This window comes from Osmerus eperlanus, chromosome 23, assembly GCF_963692335.1.
Source record: "Osmerus eperlanus chromosome 23, fOsmEpe2.1, whole genome shotgun sequence".
Taxonomy (NCBI): Eukaryota; Metazoa; Chordata; class Actinopteri; order Osmeriformes; family Osmeridae; genus Osmerus; species Osmerus eperlanus.
In genome coordinates, this window is record NC_085040.1 from 1,494,375 (window position 1) to 1,504,515 (window position 10,141).

General features: G+C 51.7%; 2 protein-coding genes across 3 annotated transcripts in view; one reads left to right on the forward strand and one right to left on the reverse strand.

Moving 5' to 3' along the window:
- LOC134009572 (mucin-2-like) overlaps positions 1-10,141 on the forward strand; it is a 202,174-nt gene that overhangs the window by 122,483 nt on the left and 69,550 nt on the right. The window lies entirely within an intron of this gene.
- Positions 123-10,068, reverse strand: LOC134009559 (protein mono-ADP-ribosyltransferase PARP14-like). 2 transcript variants are annotated; one of them, XR_009928246.1, is made up of 16 exons: positions 9,819-10,068; positions 9,009-9,148; positions 6,403-8,634; positions 5,935-6,171; positions 5,515-5,739; positions 5,291-5,357; positions 5,033-5,194; positions 4,884-4,943; positions 4,502-4,678; positions 4,064-4,202; positions 3,512-3,567; positions 1,913-2,602; positions 1,488-1,621; positions 1,065-1,236; positions 562-904; positions 123-511 (listed from the first exon to the last, which is right to left on the reverse strand). XR_009928246.1 is itself a non-coding variant. In XM_062449091.1 (15 exons), exons 1-15 carry the CDS (start codon positions 9,988-9,990, stop codon positions 624-626), a joined length of 4,944 nt encoding a protein of 1,647 aa, XP_062305075.1. In that variant the 5' UTR covers positions 9,991-10,068; the 3' UTR covers positions 123-623. The 2 variants fall into 2 exon arrangements, 1 of the variants encoding a protein (XP_062305075.1); XM_062449091.1 differs by having other exon boundaries at positions 123-904.

Sequence of the window (10,141 nt, forward strand, 5' to 3'; positions counted from 1 at the left end):
TGCAGGCAGAAGAAAACAGCATAATGACAGTTTATCAATAATACAAGAAACATAATTAATAGATTTAATTTCTCTCCTGGCTCATGAGCTTAATATAGCAAGGTATAGATCAAACATAGTTTATTATATTCAGAACATTTCAAACAGTATAAAGGTAATAAAGTAATCATTATCTTTATTTGTTGTTAACTGATCAGTGGTTTAAGGACAGAGCTCTTCACTGTCCAGTCGATTACTTTTACAATACGGCATAGCTTTTTTTCTGATGCTTTATTGTGTGACCAGACAGACCCTCCAGGTGATACAGATTCTACACTTGGCTCAAAACAACGTGGAAAGAATGAAAGTAGAATAATCCGAAATAAAAGACCATGAAAAATATAGGTGAGGAAGGAAATTTGGTCATTTGCATCAATACATATTTAATGTTAGTGACGATGCTTCCCTCAGACTGAACCACAAGCACCCAGCAGCACTGATGTGGAATCAAAGAATGGGATGGAAGGGAAGTCTCACCAGACCAGATCAAACCAGACCAGACCAGATCAAACCAGACCAGACCAGATCAAACCAGACCAGACCAGATCAAACCAGACCAGCCCAGAGGAAAGAGTGGCAGGTTTTCAGGAGAAGGTGATGAGGTACTCTGGGTAGGCCTGGTCGTCGTGGAAGATGACAAACATGCTGGGGATCTGCTGGTTGTCCACCAGGCTGTCGTAGCAGTCAGTGGGGTCGGAGCCGCGAGGCGGGGTGACCTTCATGGTGCCGTTTCCTAGCGTGTAGCGGCCGGTCAGGACGCGAGCCACGTACATGCGCTTTACGCCGTCATGCGGCGGAGAGTATCTGTCATTGGCTGAGTAGCTAGCCTTCACCGCAAAGTACGTGCCCACTCCGAATGCAGTGACTGTCGGGAGATAGACAGAGAGCGAGAGAGAGCGAGAGAGAGCGAGAGAGAGAGCGAGAGAGAGAGCGCGAGAGAGAAAGGCGGATATTGTGAGATCAGTTCTATATAGGACACCACTAGGCAGTTCAACTAAACATGACACAGAACAGCTGTTTCTTACTGTGAGCATAGCTCCTGTTGAATCCCGACATCTCTATTGAGGCACAACTGTCCTTCTTGGTGCCGTGGTACAGCATCTTCTCACCCACAGCACTCTCCCCGTTCTTGGCTTTGATTCGCTTCTCACACACAGAATAGGCCTGCCACAGGAAGAAGTTCTGCAAACGCTCAATCTGGGAAGGAGCACAGCGGTTAGTTGAAGGACAGACAGGAAGTGAAACAACAAACAATGTTTGAGGTCGTTTTTGTGTAGGGTTTTTTCTTGGCCAAACAACCCCGCCCGAAACTATGCACCCTTGATCTAATGGAAGAGGGGTACACTGGATGGTGTACAATAATGGTCAAGGTAAAGTTAAATGAAATTAATATTAAATAACATTGCAAATTAATTCAAATTAAATAATGCGTGTAATCTCAAACACACCTTGCGGATGGTAAAGTTTCCGGCGGTTGTCAGAAAGCCCTGAGCCACAGTCTTGTACTCCAGTGATCCTGAAGACAGCTCAACCTTCTTTAGTACCTCCTTTTCAGCCATGGGATCCCAGTGCTGTGGCAGCGCTGCAAACACACACACACACACACACACACACACGCACACGCACACACACACAGGAGGAGAGGACAGAGATCATGAGTCATGTAACATATATGCATCTTCATATTTCAAATGGACTGAATGTAGCCATGTTTATGATGTGGACGCTACAACAAATTGATGTTTGTCACGATAAAAAAGTTCATGAAGATCTTGGATATCGGGCAAAAGTGATCAATTACATTTACCACACCAAAAAGCTCATAAACTGAAAAAGGCCTCAACACTAGCGACCAAAATAAAACCCTCCGTACTTTTGCTCTCCTCCCTTTTCATTTTGTACACGCGTCCAGTGCGGCAGTCGGTTGCCAGGTTGGTCCTCAGGTTCACAGACAACACTTCCCTATTGAGACCAAACACCTCCACTTCCACCAGGCCCTCGAGGTGGGCCTGCTCCAGCATGTAGTTGCCGTTCAGCCCCAGCTCATTCCAGACGTCCCCGGGTCCCTGCAGAGACCACTGGACCATAAAAGCCACAAGGGCCTCGTTTCGCTCATCGAGGTCCCTGCGAAGGGCACCACTGAGGCCCCGTTGGAGGAGGTTATACACGCTCAGCACGTCCTCGCCCAGGCCCCGGAGGACGTAATTGATGTTGTCGCCAACTCCAGGCCTGGCCGCCGCCGGCCTGCCCTGCCCCAGCTCCAGGCTCACCGCCTGGGCCCGGACTGACTCCTGGAAGGCCCGGAGCTCCGGCTCTTCCAGGATCCGCAGGTCCTTCCCCTCCACCTCCTTCCGTTCGAGCTGCTTCATCAGAATGGCCTCCAGCTCTCTCCTGGCCCGGGTCACAGCCTGAGACTCTGGCCCCAGGACCACCAGCACCGCTGGGGGGGGCTTCCAGGGGGACACGGACAGGCCCGAGGGGGCTGAGGGGGAGCTGGAGGAGGATGGAGGGGAAGACAACGAGCCCAGCTTCATGGTCTTTTTGAGCACCAGGTGGGCTTTCTCTGCGTAGAGAGAGAGAGAGGTAGAAAAAGAGACACAGAGAGAGAGAGAGAGGGAGAGAGAGGGAGAGAGAGAGAGAGAGAGAGAGAGAGAGAGAGAGAGAGAGAGAGAGAGAGAGAGGGAGAGAGAGAGAGAGAGAGAGAGAGAGAGACAGAGAGAGAGAGAGAGACACAGAGAGAGAGAGAGAGAGAGAGAGAGAGAGACACAGAGAGAGAGAGACAGAGAGAGAGAGAGAGAGAGAGAGACACAGAGAGAGAGAGAGAGAGAGAGAGAGAGACACAGAGAGAGAGAGACAGAGAGAGAGAGAGAGAGAGAGACACAGAGAGAGAGAGAGAGAGAGGGAGAGAGACACAGAGAGAGAGAGACAGAGAGAGAGAGAGAGAGAGAGAGACACAGAGAGAGAGAGAGAGAGAGAGAGGGAGAGAGACACAGAGAGAGAGAGACAGAGAGAGAGAGAGAGAGAGAGAGAGACACAGAGAGAGAGAGAGAGAGAGGGAGAGAGACACAGAGAGAGAGAGACAGAGAGAGAGAGAGAGAGAGAGACACAGAGAGAGAGAGACAGAGAGAGAGAGAGAGAGAGAGACACAGAGAGAGAGAGAGAGAGAGGGAGAGAGAGACACAGAGAGAGAGAGACAGAGAGAGAGAGAGAGAGAGACACAGAGAGAGAGAGACAGAGAGAGAGAGAGAGAGAGAGACACAGAGAGAGAGAGACAGAGAGAGAGAGAGAGAGAGAGACACAGAGAGAGAGAGACAGAGAGAGAGAGAGAGAGAGAGACACAGAGAGAGAGAGAGAGAGAGACACAGAGAGAGAGAGAGAGAGAGGGAGATAGACATTTATATTACGAGTCAGGGTGCAACAGACAGGGATTCCATCTACTAAAGTATGTTTACCAAGATTCCACACAGCGCACCTTTAAGGGTGAGGGGTAGAACAACAGTTTCCAGAGGACGAGACGCAAGCTCAGATCTGAAAACAACAACAACAAAAACACAAATGAAACTTTGTATTCCAGGGGAGTATTCCAGAAAGCAGGTTATGCAACATAACATTTACATTTAGTCATTTAGCAGACGCTCTTATCCAGAGCGACTTACAGTAAGTACAGGGACATTCCCCCCGAGGCAAGTAGGGTGAAGTGCCTTGCCCAAGGACACAACGTTATTTGGCACGGCCGGGAATCGAACTGGCAACCTTCAGATTACTAGCCCGCTTCCCTCACCACTCAGCCACCTGACGCCTCTATAATAGGGTAAGTTAACCCACCAGCTGATTCACAATGTTACAGCAACCTACTGGCAATGTTGCTACAACGCTGGGTGTCAGCTGGGGAGTTAACTTACCCGGGTATGTCACATGACCTGCTTTCTGAAATACCCCCAGATAGGAGGGAAAAGAAAACCTAGGGAATGGCCAGAGCGAAAGGACTGCGACCCATCAACTAGAGAGCAGGTGATGGAGTGACCTGAAAGCCTGGAAGATGTTGTCCTGCAGGATGACCACTCGGACCAGGCAGAGGGTCTTAGGGGTCAGCTTCCTGACTGCGCAGACCAGGCCACCCATCATGGCTCTGCACACGGTGACAGAGTCGATCCCACCAGCACCTGGAAGCCAGAACGCACAAGTGAGAGACGGGAAATCCATGACTACTCTTTGTAGTGTGTCTAATACTATGAAACAAAGTGAGAAGGGTTGTCGTGGTGATGTTGATTCAGTTCAGTTTAATTGATTAAATTCAATTAAATCGAGTTTAATTAATCGAATAGAATTGAAATTCAATTAATCGATTCCGAAGTTAATCCAACTGTTCAGGCTTAGTCCCGCAACAGAAAATTCACTGTGGCTGCGGAGATGGCTATCTTGCATCTAGAGTGAAACGTGATTGGACGGTCACGGTACGAACCCGTGTTGACTGCTGGGAAGGACACAGACCGGTAGCCCTTCCTCTCGCAAAGCTTCAGGATCTTCCCACAGGTCTTACTGATCTTCGGAGCCTCACACCAGAAGCTGGCGTGGACGATCTCCTTGCAGGGCAGGAGACCGGGCCTTGTGGAGCAGATGTGGTCTGCAGGCTTCCCAGCTGGGGAGGGGGAGAGGAAGAGGAGGAATCAAGAAGAGCAAGGTGCCTCACCGCAGACAACGTTCACAGATAGGCCAAGGCGAAATAGTATGGTTTTTTTGTATACCTTTTGTCCCATAAGAAACGAGATTGTGAATATATTATCAATGAAGCACGATTGGTTGTTCTTTAAATTGAAGGTAAATAACGAAGTGTGTTTGTTTACCTTGTGCCAACTCGGCCTGGACGGAAGGTCCAGCAGCTGTTAGGATGGCTTTGGAGACACCTAGAGGATAACAGCTGTAAGTACATCCAGGAGACAAAAAACGGATGTATGATCGAAGTCAACGGTGTTCATCTCCGTGGTTACCGCACCTGTTTGGTTTTGCAGAGAGAAGTCTGTTGTGTTGACGATGACGTCAGTGTACTCGGTTGTGATGTCGCCAGAGATCAGCTGGAACTTGACTCCTTCCACCATGACCGTGACATCACTGAGTGAGGTCAAGGCAGGGGTGGCTGAAGTAGGAGTGGGAGGGGCTGGGAGAGAGGGAGAGAGAGACATAGAAGAGACATTATGAAAGATCCCGAAGGTTTTATTAATCTGTATGGTGTTTTTGAACCTTAATAACTCACTTTGGTTTAGTGGAGCTTCTATAGTGACCCCTCTGAGACGCAATGCACCCTGGGCAGTCGTGAAAGCCTGTATGCGAACATGGACCACAAAACAATTGTGAGGAAAATGATTCTGAGATATAACTAACTAAACCAACCTTAAAAAAACACAGCTACTAATAAAATGTATTGAAAGAAACTAAACCAAACTGAATAACTTTCTCTTTTCCTGGATAGTCTTTCACCTTGAAAGCCTCCGTGTCGTTGGGATGGACAACAATACGAATCAAGAAGGGAGTTCTGCTGGTTCGGGTCTGCTGGTGTCCCTGTATCTCCTGCAACAGCACCCTGGCTGCTATGATGTGGGGGAACTTCAGAACCATACCGGTTCCGAGCACAGGGAAGGCAATGGAACCGAAGCCTAGGTTCTCACACGAGGACAGAACCCTGCGAATGCCCTGCTTCAGAGCCTGGGTTTGGGGGGAGGTCAGAGGGTGAAGGTCAACTTGGGTAGAAAGGTCCAACGTGGGTGAGGAAGTTACACGCAACATCGTTTTGCAACCTGGAGGATTTCTAAAGAGTTTGGGACACACACATACATACACACACACACACATACACACACACACATACATTTACATTTTTATTCATTTACACACACTGACCTGTGCAGCTGGTCCTTCAGGGTTGTTGTCCCACGGGGCACAGCTGATGAAGAACACCCGACCAGATTTGAGTCCAGACAGACCCTCAACCAGGACCTTGTCCCCGGGGCCTATGGGCCCCACAGCCTCCCTGGAGAAGGCAGCCTTCAGGCCCGGCCCCGCGGCCTCAGACAGGGCCTTCCCCACCCGGGAGGATAGGGGGTCGCTACCCAGCATGGGACACACCAGGGCATCCATCTAGAGGGCACAAAAAGGGGGTGGAGGAGGAGTGTGGGGATGAGGGAGAGGAAGGTTGTGGTGGAGGGCGAGGTGGAGAGATATAGGTAAAAGAGGGAGAAAAAATAAGTCGTGAGAAAAGTAAGCATTGGAAAAACAACAATCCAACAGACATAACAGGTGGATATTCAAGCCAAGCAGCCATTAAAGTGCAGTTCCGGTCCTGCTAGTCTTATGTAATGTTTCTCTCACCTGCTGTGTCTCAATGCTTCCCTGGATGATCTTCACCGTGACCCAGGCTTCTGCTGCTCCTCTGGCCGGGGGTGGAGCTGCATCTCCCTGGTTGTCCTGGGGAGAGGGGCTTGGGCCGGGCAATGTATCCAGCCCAGACTCCCTCTCTCTGCCCTTCTCTCTCTCCCTCTCTCTCTCCCTCTCCGCCCCTGTCTCCCTCTGTCCCAGTAGCCTATCACAGGCCTCCTGCATGGCCCTCACCGCCTCTGCACTAACATCTATCAGGGTCACCTTGGTCATGCCGTGCTGTTCCCCGCTGAACCCTTTCACCGCCGTGACGATGGCCTCCGCACATACCCCGACGGGCACCCCGAAGATCCCAGAGCTGATGCAGGGCATGGCCAGGGTCTGGAGGTCCATGGCCGCCGCCAGATCCAGGGCGGCCCTCGCCGTCTTCTCCAGCAAGACCCTCTCCTTGCCCCCGACTCGGCCCTCTACTGGCCCCACGGCGTGCAGCAGCATCTTACAGGGCAGGTCTCCCGCCACCGTCTCCACCACCGCCCCCGCGAACAGCTTCCCCACCTGCCGCACCAGGGCGGTGCTCGCCCGCTGGACCTCGGGGCCGCCCGCCCGGCTCAGCGCCGCCGCCACGCCCCCGCCGTGATCCAGGTCCTCGTTGGCGGCGTTGACGAGCGCGTCCGCCCGCTCCTTGGTGATGTCGCCCTGACGGACCTCCACCAGGAGGCCGCCCGGGAGGGGGTATCTCGCGGCCGGGACGTCCTCGAGCCGCGACCTGGTTGGACTGGGAAACGAGGCGGCGCTGGGAGTGACGCCGGGGAAGCTTCCTTGTCCCTCCAGCAGGACGACACAGCGCTCGGCACGGCCGACCACCTGAAGGTACTCCTTACCCTGGCCCTGGAAGTAGCGTAGGGCCCCGGGCTGGTCGATGGTGATGCTCTCCCTGACCAGGGATATCAAAGCTGGGTGGAGCCGGCTGAGGAGCTGGGCCACTTGCTTGGAGGGTCCTTGGAGGACCACGGAGGGAAGGTCGGAGGATGTGGAGACCACGTCAGGGAGGACTTCCACCTCTGGGTCCTGCAGGTCCAGCCTCTCCAGCAGCTCCAGGAAGTGGTCCGCTATCTCCTGACAGGGCACCGCGATCCTCTCCACCGAAATGGCTCGATCGATCAGAAACTCGCCGATCTCCTCTCTCAGCTCCCGGACCTGCTCGGCATGGCCCAGGAGATGGACCTGGGATCCTGAACCGAACCAGACCGACACCTTACCGGCTGATCGTCTCACCTTGGCCTCGAGCGTGGACCTCAGCTCCCGCGGGGTCGAGGAGCAGCTGGGCACGTGGATCTTCTCCTCGGTGAACTCAAGGCGGAGGGCCTTCTCGGCCTCCGCGAGTTTGTCCGAGGAGAGGGACAGCAGGTGGAGCTCCGTGTTGCCTAGCTGCGCCTCCACCTGACGCCCCCAGCCCATGAAGCCCTCCAGCGCCCTCGGGCCGCTGTACCTCTCCCTCAGGAAGGCCATGAGAAGGGAGGGCAGCTCCAGGGCCCTCTCCTCAACCTGGGACTCCATCTTGGAGACCGTGTCTCTCGCCTTCAGAACCTCGGCGGGCGAGCCTTCTATAGCGAGCTCACCCGGACTCCTCCGAGTCACTCGCACACCGGGAGCGGCTCGGCTCACTTCCTGTTCTAGCCCCTGCCCCAGGAGGCGGAGCTTGGCCTCCCCCAGCCGACAGATGGTGCTGGTCTTCTCCGGGTTGACCCTGAACCCCTGACCTTCTAACTGCGTGGTGACCTCCAGGTCACTAAGTCGGGCCCGGACCTGGGAGGTCTCGCCCACCACCACCACAAAGCCCTGACCCGTCTCACTGTACACCTTGACCCCCGCCTCGTCATCCTGGCATATGCTCACAAGGAGTAGTTTCTGGATCTTCAACGGTTCCACCTCAAAGTGGTGTAAGTAGTCCTCCTCAAACAGCCTGTCCACCTCCTTCCTCCACCCCTCCAGCCCATCCCCACCCTCATTTCCCTCGGCCCCAGCCTGGCCTGAACACTTGACCACCACCACTGGTTGTCCGTCCACCAGGGGGAGCTGGAGGGTGCAGCCCAGGGAGGACAGCTGCTGCTGGAGGTGCCTCTGAGCTCTGGGGATCTCCCTCAGGTACTGCTGCAAGTAGGTATTCAGCTGCACTGTGTGCTTGTCACCACCAGGTGGCGAAAGTGCCTCATGGAAGGAGCTGCCCTGCAGATTGAATCAGAAAGGGTTTTAATCGCCATGAAAGTGTACACAGACAAGGAATTTACTTTGGCAGGAAGGTGCATATATTAAACATACAGGAATCTTAAAACTTAAATATGTGGTCTGAGGAAGAGGGACCCATTAAAACAAATCCTGCATGGGTATAAATGAGAAATAACATATATTTTCATGTTTTTGTTTGTATATGTGTCAATGTGTGTGTGTGTGTGTGTGTGTGTGTGTGTGTGTGTGTGTGTGTGTATGTGTGTGTGTGTGTGTGTGTGTGTATGTGGACAATTGTGTTTTTTATGCAGTCTAGTTCTTGTCTGTCGTATTATGAACACACTTTCAGAAACATTTAAATTGTAATAGTTTACCCTTTGTTTGGGGGTGTTGCTTGGGGCAGTGCTGAGAGAAGCCTCCAACGCTGGCTCGTGACTCCCAAGCATGATGAGGGTGAGAGGACCTCCTTGGATCTCCACAACATGATCCCGTTTCTGCAGCACTGTCTGCTGGTCTGCGCCGGTAATACAACCGAAGAAGACGAGGAAGGAGAAGACGTGAGCTTGCGTAAAAACAACGTGTGTGTGAAATGAGAAAGTGAAAGTGCGCTTTTATATTCTTCAATTTGTATAAACGTATTTGATGTTTTAAACAATCTGTCCAGACTGCTGTACTGATTTAAACAGAGTTGAGATTCTTTCTTAAAATTCTGACTGATAGGCTTTAAATAGACTATTGACCTTTTGCATTGTTTTGATGCTTTTAATGAGCGGAGCTAGTGCAGGCCTAGCACTCGGGCAGCGCGCGCCATATCACCCATCGCCGTGTTCTCAGCCCATAGGCTTAGCTTGATCCCCGTGGGGGATTTAACTTGTTGCTCCCTACCTCGTGTCATACATGCTGCAGTGAAGGCAGGGAGCGCTTCCCCATTCCGCCAATGTTAAACCATTTGTCATGTGTATGGTGAAATCAATCACGTGAGTGTCTTGACTGAAATGTTTTTATGTGAAGCACTTTGAATTGCCTTGTTGTTAATGTGATATACAAATAAACTTGCCTTGTCGTGCCAAAAACTAAAGTTAAACTCAATAAATACAAGACAAGCCTTTTCGCTTATGACTTCGAAGATATACCAAATATCAAGTGCAATTATGAAATGTAAATATCGTATTCCAATCCCTCACCTTTTTGTTTATGGAACGCGATCTTGTAAATGTTGTCTCGAACTTTCTCCACCGGTCCACAGTCCCCTCCACCTGATCGCCTTCGAATTTGAAAATATTTCTCGATCCTATCCTTCTGATCTATGTCAAGGTTGTGTACCTCGAAGAAAACTGGGTATTTGTTCACATCCATGACGGACAGCTTTACCGTCAAGCCAAGACGTTCATCTGCAACAGTCTACCGGCACTAAGTACGAGACTCGTTCACAAGTTATACAAAACAATCCTATTGTGAACGTAACGCGCAGTGCGCATTTCTTTCACGCGTTCACGCCTATTCACTC